Source organism: Carcharhinus amblyrhynchos, unplaced genomic scaffold (genome assembly GCF_965287045.1).
Source record: "Carcharhinus amblyrhynchos unplaced genomic scaffold, sCarAmb.v2.hapA chromosome_113, whole genome shotgun sequence".
Taxonomy (NCBI): domain Eukaryota; kingdom Metazoa; phylum Chordata; class Chondrichthyes; order Carcharhiniformes; family Carcharhinidae; genus Carcharhinus; species Carcharhinus amblyrhynchos.
Genome location: NW_027649853.1, coordinates 160,073 through 180,785, shown reverse-complemented (window position 1 = coordinate 180,785; position 20,713 = coordinate 160,073). Strand labels below are relative to the sequence as shown.

The window sequence follows — 20,713 nt, the reverse complement described above, 5'->3', positions numbered from 1 at the left end:
CGCTGTGGCGCATTGGAACTGTCGACCTATGAGTCGAACGCCATATCCTGTTCTTAAGAGGGCATCTTTTGGCAAACATCTCACCAGGGCCATCCCCATACCCCCACTTCTTGCCTTCAGACAACCACACAACCTCAAACAGACCATTGTTCGCAGCAAACTACCCAGTCTTCAGGAGAACAGTGACCACAACACCACACAACCCTGCCACAGCAACCTCTGCAAGACATGCCGAATCATCGACATGGATACCATCATCACACGTGAGAATGCCATCCACCAGGTACACGGTAAATACTCTTGCAACTCGGCCAACATTGTCTACCTGATACGTTGCAAGAAAGGATGTACTGAAGCATGGTACATTGGGGAGACCATGCAGACGCTACAACAACGGATGAATGAACATCGCTCGACAATCACCAGGCAAGACTGTTCCCTTCCTGTTGGCGAACACTTCAGTGGTCACGGACATTCAGCCTCTGACCTTCGGGTAAGCGTTCTCCAAGGTGGCCTTCACGACACACGACAGCGCAGAGTCGCTGAGCAGAGACTGATAGCCAAGTTCCACACACATGAGGACGGTCTCAACAGGGATCTTGGGTTCATGTCACACTATCTGTAACCCTCGTGACTTGCCTGGGTTTGCAAAACCTCACTTACTGTGCTGTCTGGAGACAATACACATCTCTTTAACCTGTGATCAGTGCTCCTTCCACACACATTGTCAGCCACTTTAGGACTTGAACAGCAGGTTAGGTGTAAAGATTCGCATTCTAATCAGTAATCTCTAAACTGTTTGTGCTTTATATGCTCTGTCCGAGGCCAGAACTCTCCATTCACCTGACGAAGAGGGAAACCTCGAAAGCTTGTGAGTTTACTATCAAATAAATTGGTTGGACTAAAACCTGGTGTTGTCAGACTTTTTACTGTGTTTATCCGAGTCCAACGCCGGCACATCCACATCATTGCTAAGAGGAGACAGAGAGTAGTAGTGGAGGGGTCCTTTTCTAGCTGGAGGTCTGTCACTAGTGGTGTGCCACGGGGCTCAGTACTGGGACCTCTTCTCTTTGTAGTGTATATAAATGACTTGGAAGAGGGAGTAAGTGGTGTGATCAGCAAATTTGCTGATGACACCAAGATGGCTGGATTGGCAGGCAGTGAGGAGCAGTGTCTGGCAATACAACGGGATATAGATAGGCTGGTATATTGGGCAGATATATGGCAAATGGAGTTTAATCCGGATAAATGTGAGGTGACGCATTTTGGCCGGAATAATGTAAGGGGGAGTTATATGATAAAGGGTAAGCCCATAAGGAGTATAGAAACGCAGCGAGACCTGGGGGTGCAAGTGCACAAGTCTTTGAAAGTGGCGGTACAAGTGGAGAAGGTTGTGAAGAAAGCCTATGGTATGTTAGCCTTTATAGGAAGGGGTATAGAATATAAGAGCTGGAGTCTAATGTTGCAGTTGTATTTGCCGCATTTGGAGTACTGCGTCCAGTTCTGGTCACCTTACTACCGGAAGGACGTGGAGACTCTGGAGAGAGTGCAGAGGAGGTTTACCAGGATGTTGCCTGGTATGGAAGGACTGGGTTATGAGGAAAGATTGAGCAAATTGGGGCTGTTTTCCCTTGAAAGACGGTGACTAAGGGGGGATCTAATAAAGGTATATAAGATTATGAAGGGTATAGATAGAGTAAATAGAGGTGAGCTATTTCCTATGTTAGAGACACACAGTACGAGGGGCCATGGGCTTAAGGTGAGGGGGGAGAGGTATAACACAGATATTAGAGGGAGGTTTTTCACACAGAGGGTAGTGGGGGTATGGAATGCTCTGCCAAGTAAGGTGGTGGAGGCAGGCACGCTGGAGTTGTTTAAGAGTAACTTGGACAGGCACATGAGTGGGTTGGAGATGGGAGGATATAGGGGGTTGTTTTAAATAAAGTTCATTAGCAGTGGGACGTCCCTGGTAATGTAAAAGGATATGGTATGATAATAATGTTTTTTCTCTTTTAATTCACAGGTTTTAAGTCAGTCTGCCTTGTTGTCCAACGAGGGGCATACACGCGATGGGTCGTACTTGGGCTGCACTTGAATGTTCGAGAGTAGCCTAGTACTTCATGTTGTTAGTGTGTGCTTAAACTGGACCAGATGCTGGGCAACACGGCAGCTCAGTGACTATCACTGTTTGCTGTGCAGACATATGGATTTGGGCCAGTGTCTGTGGGAGTTTGCGCATTCTCCCCGTGCTTGCGTGGGTTTTCTCCGGGTGCTCCGGTTTCCTCCCACACCCCAAAGGTGTGCTATTAGGCTGATTGGAAGTAATAAATTGTCCCTAAATTAGTTTCCCTCAATGTGGATTGCCATAAAAACAATAGATAAACGTCATGGGTGGAGGGGGGGACTGGTAATATTAAAATGGCGGCGCGGGCTTGTTGGGCCGAAGGGCCTGTTTCCCAGGCTGTTTTTGTTCTTTGTTCTCATAACACATCTGATAATGTACATTGGGTAGAGGAGGGAACGTCTGAGGCCTCTGGCATGGCGGGGCCTGCTGGAAGCGAGGACTCAGCTGGCCCCAGGCTACATCCTGGGCCTCTAAGATCACTTCTCCCTCAGCTGCTGGAGATGTAACACAGCCAGGGAATGTCACACTGGACCAACTGTGAGGCTGTTGAGAGCAGTCCCAAAGCTTTCAGCTGGACCAGCTATTGCCTGTCTTGTATGGTTCACAGGCCAACACTGCAAGGGCGGCGTCTACAGTAGAAAGCCTGGGGCAGGGAATCCTCACCATCAGTGCCAGATTCCAAGCAATGGCCACAGCGGAGTCCCAAAGGGCCACAGAAAAGTCACAGCGGCCACAGCTGAGGAACTCAGCAGGCTTTGAGATTCTGCAGCCCATAGCTGAAAGGCTTGCTGAGAGGTTGAGCACTTGCAGGAGACCCAGTGGGACAGTGCTGAGACACAGCAGGCTACGGCAGCAGTCCATGCAAATGTTTCCAGTTGCAGAGGGTCATGGCTGAGGGGCTGCAGGGTGTGGCCCAGTCTCAGAGGGCACTTGCTGTTGCCATTGACAGGTGCACCCTAACTCAAGTGGCCATCAAGAGGGCTCAACCACTATGGATAGGACGCAGGTGGTTCTCCAGGACTGACCAGGCCAGATGATACCACAGCTTTTGGAGCTCACTGCAGAAGCATCACTGTCCCATGGAATGACCCAGGGGCCCACAGGAACCCTAAGGGAGGAGAAGGGACTCAAGCCCATACCGGGGCCTTCCAGCCAAGAGACTGTGGCTGTGGTAACACCTTCTGATTCCCCCTTCCTGACACTGGGGCCTCTCATGAGCAGTGGGATGAAGAGGGTGTAATGGAAAAGTCCCAGATACCTGGAAACCGGCCAGGGCCTCCAGAGGACGCCTGCCAGGCGCATCACAGGCAACGGGGCGAGGTAAGTAGCCCCCTACTTCTCCGATGTTTATTCTGGGGAGTTACTAGACATAGTCGTAGGCCACATAAGGTTAGAAAGTTGTAGTTGTACTAAGTTGGCACAGGTGAAGGGCTGTACCAGTTAGATAGATCTGTAAGCATCTTAATGTTTTCCGTTCACAAGTTTTTATGTTAGAACTTATTATTTAAAACCTTTAGTGCAATCATTAAATGTTTTTTCACCACCCACGCATGACTAATTTGTCTCAGATTTGTCTTGAATAGGAATGCTCTTCCATTAATGATTACCAGAGGGATGCTTCATGTTGATGTCAGTTAGGGCGGCCCCTCAATGCTGTGTCACTGAGAAAAGGAAGCTGTTGGTTTCCCAGAGCAAATCCTTTTCCTCCCCTACTCCACCCGCCCCAGGGCCATGTATGGGAGTTTCAGATCCCTTATCTACTACACAGACATGGACCCAGGTGCTAGCGCACATGTGGAGCTCAGGTAAGAGTCAGACTAGTTTGCACCAGGGTATCATCATAATGGTGGTTAGCAAGTCGTCATCACCCTCCTGCCTGCCAAAGAAATTTGCTGACACAGCATACCCAAGCTCTGGTGTGACAGTGTTACGAGAGATAAAAGAAGGTCTTTGTGGAGGGGGGGAATGAAACCCACAGACACAAGCCATTAGCGACTGAACTGCCTGGTAATCAAGGCCTCCCTCGCCGCCCTTGTATGCGTCATTCAAGCTAGTAGCCTTCCATTGCCTGGGTGGTGTTCCTTAGTGTGCTGTTCCTCTTCTTCCTTCTCCTCTTGCTCCTCCTCCCTAGCGATGCCTGACTGGTCAGGCTCCATGTCCTCCTCCAATAGATCACCTCTCTGCTGTGCCAGGTTGTGCACAATTTTTGTTGTTGTTGTGTTGCTCGTCCATCGTCATCGATGAGGGCCTCGACACTATTACTCATTTTGAGACTGGTTGCGGTGTATCCAAAGATGACTGATCAGGCCAATTCGGGCACGGAATGTCCTGGCACATATTGGACAGACTTGTGTAGACATTGTAGTTGTTGCGCTGGTGGCTCTGGACTTGCGCAGCTCGCGCTTAAGTTCTGCTTCAGCAACACACCTTGCTTCGTGTGCTTGACAGCCTTTGTGGATGAGGCAGCGCCAGGTAGGGCGGTTTTGAGCCAGCATTTCCCAGGTGGTTGTGTCAATGTCAAGTGACTTCAGGGAGGCCTTGAGTGTGTCTTTGAATCGTTTCTTCTGCCCTCCATGCGAGCATCTTCCAGCAAAGAGTTCCCCAAAAAGGAGCTGCTTGGGTATGCGCTCGTCTGACATATGGATAACATGACCTGCCCACCGGGTCTGCGCTCTCATCAACAGTGTCTGGACTGATGGTAGACTTGCTGTATAGAGAACTTCAGTGTCTGGTACTTTGTCTTGCTATCTGATGCGTAATATTCTGCGAAGACAAGTCATGTGGAAATGATTGAGCTGTCTTGCATGCCTTCGATACACAGTCCATGTTTCACAGACATACAGGAGGGTAGTGAGTATCACGGCGCTGTAGACCTTCACTTTTGTTGCTGGGCTGATTCCTCGATGTTCCCATACAGTGGAGCACAGTCTACCAAAAGCAGAACTTGCCTTTGTTATTCTGCAGTTAACTTCTGCATCAATAGTCACTGCTTGGGAGAGGGTGCTGCCAAGATAAGTGAACTGGTCCACTGCCTGTAGTTTTTGCCCTTTGATTGTGATTATGGGTTCTGTGTACGGTGCATGAGGAGCAGGCTGGTGCATGACTTCGGTCTTTTTAATGTTGAAGGTGAGTTCAAAGTTGTCACAAGCCGTGGAAAATTTGTCCATACTAACTTGCATCTCTGGCTCTGAACCAATATACAGGACGCAGTCATCAGCAAAGCCTCTCAGAACAGCCTCTTTCACTTTGGTAATAGCTTGAAGATGACTCAGTTGAAAAGGTTCCCATTCACTCTGTACTTGAGGCTGATTCCAGCAACACTGTCCTGGAAGGCATCATTCAGCATGGCAGTAAACATCATGCTGAACAGTGTGGATGTGAGAACACAGTCCTGTTTGACACCATTGGTGACTGGGAATGCCTCAGACGATTCTCCGCCATCCAGTACTCTGGCCATCATGCCATCATGAAACTGGCGTACCATCTGAATGAATTTGGGGGACAGCCGAAATTTGACATGATCCTCCACGGGCTTTGTTGGTTGACAGTGTCAAAGGCTTTTGCAAGGTCAACAAAGGTTTTATAGAGCTCACGATTCTGCTCCCTACACCTCTCCTGAAGTTAGCGTGCAGCAAAAATCATGTCAGTAGTCCCACGACCTTTGTGGAATCCACACTGTGACTCTGGAAGCAGGCCCAGCTCCAGATGAGTGACCAGACGATTTAGCAGGACTCTTGCAAGGGTTTTTCCTGTGATGGAGGACAGCGAGATTCCTCGGTGATTGTCGCATATTTGCCGATTGCCCTTCCTCTTGTAGAGGTGTACGATGGAAGCATCTTTAAGTTCCTGAGGAATGGATCCTTGCTTCCGAAAGGACTGGAACAACTCGGTGAGCTTCTTGATAAGTGCAGGACCAGAAGCTTTATACGTCTCTGCGGGTATGGCATCTGCCCCTGGGGCTTTGCCACTGGATAGCTGGCTGACAGCTTTCGTGACTTCGGCTACAACCAGTGGGTTATCCATGGTGTTGTTGATATCAACCTGGGGAATTGTGTCTGTTGCCTCATTGTTAATAGACGACGGTCGGTTGAGGACGGCTTCAAAGTGTTCAGCCCATCTCTGCAGGATCTGAGCCCTCTCTGTAATGAGAGTTGTACCATCTGTACTTAGGAGGGGGGAACTCCTGAGAGATTGAGGTCTGTAGAGAGTGTTGAGGGCTTCATAGAACCGTTTCAAGTTGTTTCTGTCAGCGTATCCCTGTATTTCATCTGCCTTGGCGCTCAGCCGGGCATCCTGCATTTTACGCGGTTTATTCTGGACTGTCCTGCGAGCACTGGTAAAAGCATTTTTCTTGGCAGCTGATGATGGGTCGTTCTGACAGGCCCAATGAAGACGGTGCTTTTCAACAAGTAGAGCCTGTATCTCCTCATCATTCTCATCAAACCAATCATGCTGCTTGCGGGTAGAGCTCCCGAACATCTTCGGTGCAGATGAATGGACAGCATTCCTGAAGCATTCCCAGTCGTCCTCAGCACTGCCTCTGAGGTGTAGGACAGTGAGCTTGATTTCTAAGTCTTCAGCCAGTGCTGAAGCTATGCTGGGGTTCTTTAGCTTGGCCACATTGATTCTTTTCATAACCTTACTTCCATGTGGTCACCTCTTGGGTCTGATGTGGAGCCTCATTTAGGAGACAATGAACCTGTGATCTGTCCAGCAGTCAACACCACACATGGCATTGGTCACTCTGACATCCTGCCTGTCTTTTCTCCTGACAATGACATAGTCGATAAGACGCCAATGCTTACAGCGGGGGTGCTTCCAGGAGGTCTTGTTACGGGTAGGCAGACGGAAGATTGTGTTGGTGATGAGGTGGACATGTGCTGCACAGGTCTTCATTAAAAGTAGGCTGTTACTGTTACACTTGCCCACTCCATGCCTCCCCATGACTCCCTGCCAGATTGTAGCATCACACCCTACTCTTGCATTGAAATCGCCAAGAAAAATCAGCTTGTCGATACTGCTCACTGCTGATAGTAAGGTGTCTAGTTCTTTGTAGAACTTGTCTTTCATCTTGTTCAGGTTGTTCATTGTGGGGGCATAGGCGCTGATCAGGGTGGCTTGACTTCTGTTCTGTAGCAGAAGCTGTAATGTCATAAACAGGTCGTTCACACCCTTGGGTAGACTATCAAGCTTCCGAACAAGGTGACTCCTGACGGCGAATCCAACTCCAGCATCACGACACTCATCGCTGCCACAACCGCTCCAGAGAAAAGTGTATCCACCTCCAGTTCTTCTCTCTGGTCTGTCTGCTGTAGGATTGTCCAAAAGCATGCGCACGTTCCAAGTGCCAATGGTGAGCGGTGTCACCTTATGTTTTATTTTGTGTGTTCGACCGCAAGATGGGATTCCCGCCAGCTGCGGTAAACTGGCCAGGGTGTAGTGAAGCAGACAATGTTTAAGGCATCTTTTCTAGCCCCTTCCTCATTCTACGGAGGTGAGCAGTGCGTTCCTGAAGAGGACTGCTCAATCGCCCAGGAAGACACTGAGTTTCACTGCTGCTTCGGTCAGCGGAAAACAACCATTAGATCTGAGCCATCTGCGAACAGGTGGCTACATCTCCCAGTGTATCCACACCTGCTGCTTCGCCACTCGCCCATCGCCACAGGACTTCAAGCGTTGAACAAGACACATGATGATGATGATGGTGTCGAAACCAGCGCTTGATTTGGATTAAAGTGAGGGAGAGTTGCGCAGCGTCAGCCTCACTCTCAGTTCCCAATTCCTATCTAGATCCAGTAACAAGACAAGAGTCAAGACGGCTGGAGGTGGGACTAGGCACAGTGGATGACCAGGACTTGTCCAGGTCTTGTCCTGCTCTTCACATTCCACAATACTTGCAGAGACTGCCTTCTTGACCATTGGACCTTCCATTGGTCTCTTCCGCTCAATCCACTGGCGAATTGTGCACAATCACCACAATGTGGGAGGAAACCAGGGGGCTGTATTGTAGGGCTCCACCAGAGCGATCCAGGCACCGGAATCTCATTTTGAGGAGCGCAATACACCTCTCCACTATCGTGCAGGTGGCTAAATGGGCCTCATTATAATGGGTCTCCACCTCAGTCACTGGCCTCCACAAAAGCATCATCGGCCATGCCTGAAGTGAGTAACCCATATCATCCACGAGCGACCCCTACAGCCTGAGCTCCTCCTAAAATGCCTCCGGAATGTCAGAGCTCCTGACAATGAAGTTGTCCTGCATGCTGTCTGGGTGTCTTGCACAGACATATATAATGTTTGTATTGTGGTCACAGACCAGTTGGACATTCAGGGAGTGGAATCCCTTTCTACTGATGAATCTTTATGGATTCTGCAGAGAGGCCTTGAGGGTGATGTGGGTGCAGTCAATGGCCCCCTGTACATTAGATAACCCCGCAATGGTTGCGAACCCTGCAGCCTGGGCTTCCTGATGGGCCTGGTCCAGTTTAAATTTGATGTAATGTCCTGCCCAGACATACAGGGCTTCCATGACCTACTTGATAAGGTGTGCATTGCTGACTGGGAAATGCCACATACATCTCCGCTAGGGGTCTGGAAGGAACCAGTTGCATAAAAGTTCAGAGCAGCCGTCAACTTGACAGTCACCGCAAGTGTGTACCCCCTTCTGCTTCTAGGTGCCAGGTCCTGCAACAGGCGGCAGAGGTGTTGCACTGTCTCCTTTCAGAGGCGAAGCCATCAGCAGCACACAATATCTGACATCTGTCCAAATGATACTCGTGCTTGGAACTGCCAGAGTCTCTGCTCACTCCTTCTCCTGTGCACACCTTCTGGGCCACCTCCTGCCTCCACTGGTCATCTGCCTCTACTCCTGAAAGTGGTCAGGCCTGGTCCTCCTGTGCCTACAATTCTTCCTCCTGCTCGTCCTCCTTAGCTCCAGCAGCAACCAAAAGAATAGCAAAATCAATTGGTTGCATTGCAAAAGTCACCTCGTCACTCTGAAGGGAGTGGGGGTGTTGGAGATGGAGAGGAACACAGACAGAGGTTAAGGAACACTGCTTGCCCTTAGCCCATCAACAGTCACTGTCTATATTGCCCATTTCTCCCAGCCACATCCAAAATCAATGATCCTCTATTCCCCCAGCCACATTCTCCCACAAATCACAGACCCCCCCCCCATTCTCCTGGCCACATGCTCCCCAAAATCACAGCTCCTTAAATGTTGAGAGACTGCAGCAATGCAATTTGTTCGTGTCCTTCAGCTGGCAGAGTGCTGAGTGCACTAGTACCCAGTAGCATCCACAAGCCCTGAAGCCAGTGCTCACACCCAGGTCCCTGCTGCAGTTTGGACATCGGGGCTCAGTAACAGTCTCTGCAACCCCCAACACACCCCCCCCACGCACACACATACACTCAAACACTCGCAGAGCCCCCACCAACCCGAGAAAGAAAGCAGAGAGCCATCGGACACTAGGCACTTAACTCCTCACTGACCCTCAATAATGGAGTGCCAGAATCAGACTTATATGGAGCATGTCTACTTCGTGCCGAATTCAGATTGGCGAAAGCAGTGGTAAAGGGGGAAGTGCTGATAAAGTTGGATATGCAGCCCATTAAGCCAATTTAAATGCTTGCAAATACATTTAAATTGCCATCATGCCTGTTTTGGGCACAGTCCCAATCGTTGATGCGGTCGTGGCCATTTTTGGGCCTTTGTAAAGGGAGAACCAACACAGAGGTGGGCACGGATCACACTATGTCGCCTCATGCCTGACTTTATCAAGTTAGTTGATGGTAAAATCAGGTCCAATGTGCAGGTTAGGTTGATTGGCCATGCTAAATTGATCCTAGTGTCGAGGGGATCAGCAGGGTAAATGCTTGGGGTTGGAGGAATAGGGTCTTGTTGGGATTGTGTTCAGTATAGACTAGATGGGCCAAATGGCCTCCTCCTGTACTGTAGGGATTCTATGATTCTATTCTAATCAGATTTTCCAGCACTTGGCCCATGGCTTTGTATGCTATGGCATTTCATGTACTCATCCAAATGCTTCTTAAACGTTGTGAGAGTTCTTGTCTCTGTCACCCTTTCAAGGAGTAGTTTCCAGATTCCCATCACCTTCTGGGTAAAAACGCTGTTCCTCACACCCCTCTAAACCTCCTGTCCCTTACCATATATCATGCCCCCTGGTCATTGATCCTTGGTTCCCTGAGCATAAAGCCAGGGCCTCTGGGTTTATTAGGTTCATGTCCATACCACTGCCTCCATCTTGTCTTTGGTTTTGAGACTTCTTGCACGTGGGTGTGTGAGTAGAGCACAGACCAATCAGCTATTGTTCCTTCTCCAGAGTTTTATCCAATCTGGCCAGTGCAGAAAGCTTTCCCAGAAACAACACTCACAAAGAGGGCGCCACGATAAAGAACACAACCAACATTGCAACAACACAGCAAAGAGGTAACTGGAGTAGCCACCTGCCAATCTAAAGGGCCAAGGGAATTATAGGAAGTTGAGGATAAATAATGGGTGTGTCTTTATCACTGACAGTGTACCATGTCTCTTCACTCACAATGTCCAGAGTATAACATAGCCAGAGCCAGTGTATAATCACACAGTGTCAAGTATACATCACTCACAGACCCTATGTATATAACATACATGGTCATATCACACACAGGGTCTAGCATATATCACACACAATGTCCAGTGTATATCACACACAGGATCTAGCATATATCACTCACATGGTCAAGGTATATCACACAGATGGCTCAGGGTATATCATCCACAGGGTCCAGTGCAAATCGCACATAAGATCCAGTATGTATCACAAACAAGTTACAGTGTATATCACACACTGGCTCCAGTGTACATCAGTCACAGAGTCCAGTGTATATCACACGCAGGGTCCACAATAATCACTAACAGCATCCAGCAGATATCACTCACATGGCCCAAGGTATATCACACAGATGGCTGAGGGTATCGCCGGGGTAATGGGCAATGTAGACAGGTCCAGTGCAAATCGCACATAAGGTCCAGTGTATATCATAAACATGGTCCAGTGTATAGTCACTCACAGACTCCAATGTATTATCACACACAGGGTACAGTGTGTGTCACTCTAAGGACCCAATGTATATCACACACAGGGACTAGTGCGTATCACTGACAGGGTTCAGCGTATATCACACACAGGGTCCAGCATATATTATACACAGGGTCTAGCACATAACACACAGGATCCAGCATATATCACACGCAGGGTCCATTGTATATCACACACAGGCTCCAGTGTATATCACACAGTGACGGATTCTAACATTTTACCTACCACAGACGTTAAACTAACCGGCCTATAATTCCCCGCCTTTTGCCTGGCACCCTTCTTAAACAACGGCGTAACATTAGCCGTTTTCCAATCTTCCGGCACTTCCCCGGAATCCAGCGACGTCTGGAAAATAACCACCAAGGCATCCACTATAACCTCCGCCATTTCTTTCAGAACCCTCGGATGCATTCCATCCGGTCCTGGGGACTTGTCCACAATCAGCCCCTCCAGTCTGTCGAGCACCACCTCTCTAGTAACAGTAATGTCATTAAGACCCTCCAGTCCTACCACCTTTCCATCGCTAACACCCGGCAAATTATTCACGTCCTCCTCCGTGAAGACAGAAACAAAAAAGTTATTCAAGACCTTAGCCATATCCCCACCCCCTACCACTAGCTCCCCTTTCTCATCCTCTAAAGGACCAACGTTCACCCTAGCCAGCCTCTTCCTTTTTATATATTTATAAAAACTCTTGCTATCCTTTTTTATATTAAGTGCTAGCCCAGCTTCATAGCTTCTCCTACCCTCCTTTATCAACTTCTTTGTCAATCTTTGTTGACATTTAAACCTTGTATCCTCACTAGCTACAGGGGAGGTTCCAGAGAATTGAAGAATAACTGATGTTGTTCCTTCGTTTAAGAAGGGTAGCAAGAATAATCCAGGTAATTACAGGCTAGTGAGCCTTACATCAGTGGCAGGGAAATTATTGGAGAGGATTCTTCGAGATAGAATTTATTCTTACTTGGAAATAAGGGGACAAATTGGTGAGAGGCAACATGGTTTTGTGAAGGGGAGGTCATATCTCACTAACTTGATCAAGTTTTTCTAGGAAGTGACAAAGATGATTGATGACCTTTGTTCTCACTGGAAGGACAGAGGTTGAGGGGCAACAGATAGATGTCTACACGATTATGAGAGGCATGGACAGAGTGGATAGTCAGAAGCTTTTTCCCAGGGTGGAAGAGTCAGTTACTAGGGGGCCCAGGTTTAAGGTGCGAGGGGCAAGGTTTAAAGATGTACGAGACAGATTTTTTACACAGAAGGTGGTGGGTGCCTGGAACTCATTGTGGGGGGAGGAGGTAGTGGAAGCGGATAAGGTAGTGACTTTTAAAGGGCGTCTTGAAAAATACATGAGTAAGATGGGAATAGAGAGATATAGTCCCAGGAAGGGTTTTAGTTAAATCAGGCAGCTTGGTTACTGCAGGCCTGGAGATTCCTATGCTGTAATTTTCTTTGTTCTTTGTTCTATATCATACCCAGTGCATATCACACACAGGGTCAGTGTATTTCACTCACAATGCCTAGTGTATATCATACATGGGGTCAGTGTATCACACAAGGGTCCGTGTATATCACAGCCAGTGCCCAATATATACCATATCTGTTGAATGATCCCAGCACTTTATTCCCCATTGGGACAATCCTTTGTGCACCTACCCTGTCTAGTCCTGTTAGAAGTTTATAAGTCTCTATGAGATCCCCCCCTCGTTCATCTGAACTCCAGCAAAAACAATCCTAACCTAGTCAATCTCTCCTCATAAAAGTCCCACCATCCCCAGAATCGGCCTGGTAAAAAGCATTCGGAATAAAGTGGATGAGCTGGTGGCGCAGATCAGCACAAATAGATATGATCTGGTGGCCATTACAGAGACATGGCTGCAAGGTGACAGGGACTGGGAGCTGAATGTCCAGGGGTATCAAGTGTTTAGGAAGGATAGGCGGGAGGAAAAAGGGGGGGGTGTAGCTCTGCTGATTAAGGATAGCATCAGGGTGGTAGCAAGGGATGATATAGTAACCAAAGAGCAGAAAGTGGAATCGTTGTGGGTGGAGATTAGGAACGGCAAAGGGAGGAGGACGCTGGTGGGTGTCGTCTATAGGCCCCCGAATAATGATCTGGAGGTGGGGCGGGCTGTTAACGCGCAAATAAGTGCGGCGTGCAGGAATGGGACGGCCGTAATTATGGGGGATTTCAATCTACATATTGATTGGTCGACCCATGTTGGACGCGGTGGGCTCAAGGAGGAGTTCTTGGAATGCTGCCGGGATAGTTTCCTTGAACAGTGTGTGTTGGAGCCGACGAGGGAGCGAGCTATCTTGGATCTGGTGTTATGTAATGAGGCGGGTAGAATTAGGGACCTTGTGGTGAAGGATCCTCTTGGGGAGAGTGATCATTGTATGGTGGAGTTTCTGGTGCAGATGGAGGAGGAGAATGTGGGTTCCAGGACACGCGTCCTTTGTTTGAACAGAGGGGAGTACGGTAGGATTGCGAATGTTGACTGGGGGAGCGCGTTGGAAGGTAGGTCTGCTGAGGAGCAGTGGAGGATCTTTAAGGAGATCTTTCTTGGTGCTCAGAAGAAATTTATTCCGATGGTTAAAAAGGACCGTAGGAGGAGAGGTAATAAGCCGTGGATAACGAAGGAGGTGAAGGAAAGTGTTAAATTAAAAGCAGAGGCGTTTAGAGTAGCTAAGAGTAGTGGGCGAGAAGAGGATTGGGAGAGGTTTAAATGTCAACAAAGATTGACAAAGTAGGAGAAACTGTGAAGCTGGGCTAGCGCTTAATATAAAAAAGGATAGCAAGAGTTTTTATAAATATATAAAAAGGAAGAGGCTGGCTAGGGTGAATGTTGGACCCTTAGAGGATGAGAGAGGAGACTTAGTGATAGGGGATGGGGAAATGGCTGAGGTCTTGAATAACTTTTTTGTTTCGGTCTTCACGGAGGAGGACGTGAATAATTTGCCGGGTGTTAGCGATGGAAAGGTAGTAGGACTGGAGGGTCTCAACATTATTGTTACTAGAGAGGTGGTGCTCGACAGACTGGAGGGACTGATTGTGGACAAGTCCCCAGGACCGGATGGAATGCATCCGAGGGTTCTGAAAGAAATGACGGAGGTGATAGTGGATGCCTTGGTGGTTATTTTCCAAACGTCGCTGGATTATGGGGAAGTGCCGGAAGATTGGAAAGCGGCTAATGTTACGCCGTTGTTTAAGAAGGGTGGCAGGCAAAAGGCAGGGAATTATAGGCTGGTTAGTTTAACGTCTGTTGTAGGTAAAATGTTAGAATCCGTCAACAAGGAGGAAATAGCGAGGCATCTTGAGGGGAATTGCTTGATAGAGCAGACGCAGCACGGTTTTGATAAGGGGAAGTCGTGTCTGACAAATTTATTGGAGTTCTATGAGGATGTGTCTAGGGCGGTGGATAGAGGAGAGCCAGTGGATATGGCCTTTCTTGATTTTCAGAAGGCGTTTGACAAGGTACCTCACAAGAGGTTATTGCAGAAGGTAAGGGGGCATAGAGTTGGGGGTAGGGTATTAGCATGGATAGAGGATTGGTTGTCAAATAGGAGGCAGAGAGTGGGGGTTAATGGGTGCTATTCGGATTGGCGGTTGGTGACTAGTAGAGTGCCCCAGGGGTCGGTGCTGGGGCCTCAGCTATTTACCATTTATATAGATGATCTGGAGGAGGGAACCGAGTGTATGGTGTCGAAATTTGCTGATGACACCAAGATTGGTGGAACGGCAAATTGCGCGGAGGGTGTGGAGAGTCTGCAGAAGGATCTAGATAGGCTGGGCGAATGGACCAGGAACTGGCAAATGGAATTTAATGTTGGCAAGTGCGAGGTGGTCCACTTTGGTAGGAATAATGGTAGGAAGGACTATTACTTACGTGGCGAAAAACTGCAGCAGGCGACGGTGCAGAGGGACCTTGGGGTCCTTGTGCATGAGTCGCAAAAACCCAGTCTGCAGGTGCAGCAGGTGGTCAGGAAGGCTAATAGGATGCTGGCCTTCATAGCAAGGGGGATTGAATATAAAAGTAGGGAGGTCTTGCTGCAGCTGTATAGGGCATTGGTGAGGCCACAGCTGGAGTACTGTGTGCAGTTTTGGTCGCCGCACTTACGCAAGGATATTTTGGCCTTGGAGGGAGTGCAGAGGAGGCTTACTAGGCTGATACCAGAGTTGAGGAGGTTGAACTATGAGGAGAGGCTGAATAAACTAGGCTTGTACTTGTTAGAGTTTAGAAGAATGAGGGGGGATCTCATTGGAGACATATAAGATGATGAATGGGATGGATAGGATAGAGGTGGAGAGACGCTTCCCGCTCAGAAAGGACAGTAGGACTAGGGGGCACAGCCTCAAGATATGGGGGGACGGTTTAGAACGGAGTTGAGGAGGAACTTCTTCACTGAAAGGGTGGTGAATCTCTGGAATTCTCTGCCCGTTGAAGTGGTGGAGGCTGCCTCGCTAAATATTTTTAAGACGCGGGTTGATGGGTTTTTGATAAGCAAGGGGATTAAGGGTTATGGGGAGAGGGCGGGAATGTGGAACTGAGCCACGACAGATCAGCCATGATCTTATTGAATGGCGGGGCAGGCTCGAAGGGCTAGATGGCCTACTCCTGCTCCTATTTTTTATGTTATGTTCTTAAACCTTCACTGCACTCCCTCAAGAGCAAGAACATCCTTCCAGTGTGTATCACATACAGGGTCCAGTGCTTATTACCCTGGAGCCTGTGCGCAATATGCACTGGAGCCTGTGCGTGATATATGTTGGACACTGTATGTGATTTACACTGATTCCTATACACTGGACCATGTGTGATATACACTGGGCACTGGGTCCAGTGTATATCACTCACAGAGTCCAGTGTACATCATATCTGTTGAATGATCCCAGCATTTTATTTTTGTATCATTTTGATCCATTCACCCTGAACTGTGATCTGAGGACATTGGTATTCCATAAGATCAGAAGAACCAGCCTCATATTCTACTTCCTGTAAATGACCAATGGTGCATTTTTGTATTTCTCATATCTCTGCTTCTCTTTCTAAGATGCTGGATGGTCGTGGACTGCAAGGACTAGCAAGTGACTCCACTTCCTTGGCAATGACAGTGAGTGAGATGCCAAAAGTATATTTGATGGATCACAGAGAATTGGAGAGTGTGGCGCTGAACTTATTGAATAACAGATCTGCACTGACCATCCCTGAAGCCCGTTCTTATTGCTCAGCAGTGTTGTTGACTCAGCAGGGAAGGGAGTCATTCTCCAAAGCTTAGTTACTTCCTAGTTTAATTTTTGTGTATTTGGAATGTCATTGTTGCCAAAGTTAAAAATGTAGGAGATTTCAGCTGTTACAGATGGTGCTGGAATGCAAACTGTGTAGAAGCTGCACGTCAAGAGGATGGACTGAAAGAACTAAGCAATTGTGTGACTCCCTTCTGATGGGGCGTTTTGGCTGTGTTCCAGTCATGTATTGGCACATATGTGTTGATGTGAAAAAGGCTCATTAAATGCTAAGTGGCTGACACATCCTTTGGATTTTTATTGTATTTACAAAAGTTCAAAACACATGGCTCTCAAACGCCTTGCAATCTCACATCTAACTGAAATCTGGATCCTCAGATGGAAATGGCAGGAATTTATATGTGTGAACGTAAAAATTCATATACCTTTATATACTGTCACAAAAAGACTGCTTAACTGATCCTTCACCAGAAAATTTAAACTTTTCACAAATGACGCAAACATTGTTGAACCTTCAGATTAAAAAAAATCACACATGAAGTGCTGTATCAAAAAAGTACTTAACTCATGCAGATCAGCAATTTTACTGCAAAAACATGTTTTCTCAAATGACTGAAACTTTGAACATCCATAAAACATCATGGACCCCGGCACCTGGGAGATAACACACCAACCATGATTCTTTCTCATTCCCACAGAATCTCCTATCTGTCCTCCTAACTGTGGAGGCCCCAGTGACTAATGCTTTACTCCTCTCCCCACTTTCCTTCTGAGCAACAGGGGCAGACTCTGTGCCAGAGACCTGTACCCCATTGTTGAAGTAGAAATTTTCCTGATTCTTGACTGTGTTAGAAAGACTCAACGAAGTTAGTTCCGACAAAACAACCTGTCTTTATTTACGAAAGACTGCATGCAGTATTGGCAAAAACCTGAGTTGAGAGAGCCATTGTTACAATTTGCTGATTCTTCCTCAAGTCCGCCCTTACATAAAGAATCAATTCAGTATTTATACATTGTTGCCTGCCGCACAGTCTGTTTTAACCCTTATACGATGGACAAATAACTACGAGTAGACGTCTTGTTAGTACAACCAATATTTATTTAAATCCACACAATCAATAATCACCCACCCGACCAACAATAAGTTACCTTACAGAAAATACTCAAAATGCATTATTCTTCAGGGTATGAATGTTGGCTGGAGTATTAAGTATTGGCCAGAACATAATCGATGAGATTGAGAGAAACTTTGGAAACCAATGTGGATTTCTTTAAAGTTCTCAGTTACATCATTGAGATATGCTTTTGCCGCAATGTTAGCATCATGAGGAATCACTCTCCAAAGCATTGAGGGAAACTTTTGAAGCCAATGCGGATTTTCTCAAATTGCTCTACTCTTGCAGACACACGGCATTAAGACAGACATTGGAAATCGATTTGGATGTACTCATGTTGAGCTCACTTTGCTGTACTGTCAATTCCCTTCAAAACAGAGTCTGTGCCGCAAGATGGACTTGTTGTTGATTTCGTCAAAATGATTTTTGGAAACACCCTTTGCTGCATTCAATATTGGGCAAAAGATAAGCGATCAGATTGGGAGAAACCTTGGGCGCTATGTGGATAACTTCAAAGTTATTTGATACATCTTCCAGGTATTCCAAATGCCACAATGTGAACATGAATGCGGAATTAGAGTCCGAGGTATTGAACGGTATTTCGGAGAAAATGTTGATTTGCTCAAATTGCTTCACATTTGGAGAAAAAGAGATTGGCAAAATGATCAACTTTGGGGTTCTACGTTTGAAGACATGCACAATTGCCAAATTATCTACAACTGGCGAAAGTTACTCGAAGAAATCGGGAGAAACGTTGGAAAGAAATGAGGATTTCCTCAAAATCGTCTACTCATAAAGATACGCACTTTGCAGCAGGATCAACATATTGGCCAAAAGCTCCCCATGTCGTTAAGGGAAACACTGGCAGTCAACGTTCAGCTGCTTAATGCGCTTGGCTGATCCGGAAATGCACTTTGCTGCAATGTCAACGCACATGGAAGCAGACTGTTTGCCGCCAATGGGCTTGATGGACAGTAACTCAAAATGCATTATTCTTCAGGGTATGAATGTTGGCTGAAGAATTAAGTGTTGGCCAAAACACAATCAATGAGATTGAGAGAAACTTTGGAAACCAATGTGGATTTCTTCAAAGTTCTCAGCTATATCGTTGAGATATGCCTTTGCCGCAATGTTAGCATCATGGGGAATCACTCTCCAATGCATTGAGGGAAACTTTTGAAGCCAATGCGGATTTTCTCAAATTGCTCTACTCTTGGCGATATGGACATGGCCAATGGGTCACCTTTGGCCAAATTGTACATGATGACATGCGGAACAACATTGAAAAACATGTGATTTCATTGAAATACACGACTGATCGAGATGCACACTTTGCCACAATATCAACATTTTGGCCAAAAGCTGCACACGGCGTTCAGCGAGGCATTGGAAATCAATTGGAAATCATGCTCAGCTCATCGAGATATGCACTTTGCTGCACTGTCAATAGCCGTCGCAGCAGACTCTGTGCCACAAGGCAGGATTGTTTGTTATATTTTAGCCCAAAGCTATCCATAGCATTAAGGGAGACGTTGGAAGTCAATGTTCAGATATTCAATATGCTTTGCTCGTCGGGAGATGCACTTTGCTGTCATGTCAATGCCCGTCGAAGCAGACTGACGCAAGATGGGCTTGTTAGTCAAAATGCAGTATTAAGTATTGGAGTATTAAGTATTGGCCAGAACATAATCGATCAGATTGAGAGAAACTTTGGAAGTCGATGTGGATTTCTTCAAAGTTCTTCGTTATATCATTTGCCGCAATGTTCGCATCATGGAGGGAATTACCCTCCAACGCATTGAGGGAAATTCTTGAAGCCAATGCGGATTTTCTCAATTTGCTCCACTGTAGGAGATGCAGACATAACCAAAGTGTCAGCTTTGGGCGACACTTTGGCAATAGTGCGAGATATTCGCTTTTGACACTTTACTGCCAAAACAATGATATTGCTGCAAAGTGCATATCTCGGTGAGATAAGCATTTTAGTCAACCCACATTTGATTCCAATACTTTCCTCAATGCCTTTGAGGTGTTCCTTCTGAAAACTTGATATTGCAATCCGTATCTGAAAGCGCGATGAATTCTGGTTAGATCAACATAGATTTCCAAAGAGTTGCTGAATGCCAATCAGTCCCTTTTGCCAAAAGTCTGATCTTCCGCCAAGTTCCATAACTAGATGAGATAGGCATTTCAAGCTACTCCAGAGTTCTTTCCAACCTTTTCAAAAATGATATTTCCAAAAATTTGACATTTCAGGATAAAGTGAATGATTTTCAGTTTCTAAAAGTGAATCTTTCACCAAGTTCATCATTTCACTCCCTCCCGCTTTGTTTCCCAATGTTGCCTCAATGCCATTGACACTTGTATTCTAAACTCTCATATTGAGGCAAAGTTCATATCTCGATGAGATCAGCGTTTTGAGTAAATCCAGATTTGGAGGTAAATATATGATCAAACCCAGTGACTCGTGTTGGCTGAAAAGCTGACACTGCAGCAAAGTGCATATCTGGATGAGGTAAGCATGTTGAGTCCCTCCAGAGTTGATTCCAATCTTTTCCTCAATACCATTGTCCCATTAAACGCCACAATTCTAACATTGCGGCAAAGTGCATATCTCGGGGAGATAAATGTTTTAATGAACCCACACATGATTCCAATAATTCCCTCAAAGCCAATGATGTATTCCTGCTGAAGATCTGATATTGCACTCATGGTCTAACTGCGCGAAGCATTGTGGGTAGATCAACATAGAATTCCATAGAGTTGCTGAATGCCAATGAGTCTCTTTGGCCAAAAGTCTGATTTTTCGTCAATTTCCAAAAGTAGATGAGCTAGTCATTTTGAGCTGATCCAGAAGTCTTTCTGACGATTTCCTCAACGATACCAACAAATATCAGCAATTCCAGTACATAGGGAATGGTGTTCACTTTGTAAAAGTGAATATTTCCCATAGTTAATCACTTCAGCCCCTCCACCTTTCTTGCCAAAGATTCTCTCAATGCCATTGACACTTTACTGCCAAAACAATGATATTGCTGCAAAGTGCATATCTCGGTGAGATAAGCATTTTAGTCAACCGACATTTGATTCCAATACTTTCCTCAATGCCTTTGAGGTGTTCCTTCTG

General features: G+C 46.7%; 1 protein-coding gene across 3 annotated transcripts in view; it reads left to right on the top strand.

Annotated features, from left to right (window-relative positions):
* LOC145338628 (voltage-dependent L-type calcium channel subunit alpha-1S-like) overlaps positions 1-16,423 on the top strand; it is a 421,023-nt gene extending 404,600 nt beyond the window's left edge. For 2 of the 3 annotated variants that reach the window (XM_080183005.1, XM_080183003.1), the window contains 2 exons: positions 10,468-10,574; positions 16,279-16,423. In XM_080183005.1, coding sequence (XP_080039131.1) covers positions 10,468-10,574; positions 16,279-16,316 — 145 coding nt within the window. In that variant the 3' untranslated portion in view covers positions 16,317-16,423. The remainder of the gene's footprint in view (positions 1-10,467; positions 10,575-16,278) is intronic. The other variant, XM_080183004.1, reaches the window with a different exon arrangement.
* The last annotated feature ends 4,290 nt before the right edge of the window (positions 16,424-20,713 follow it).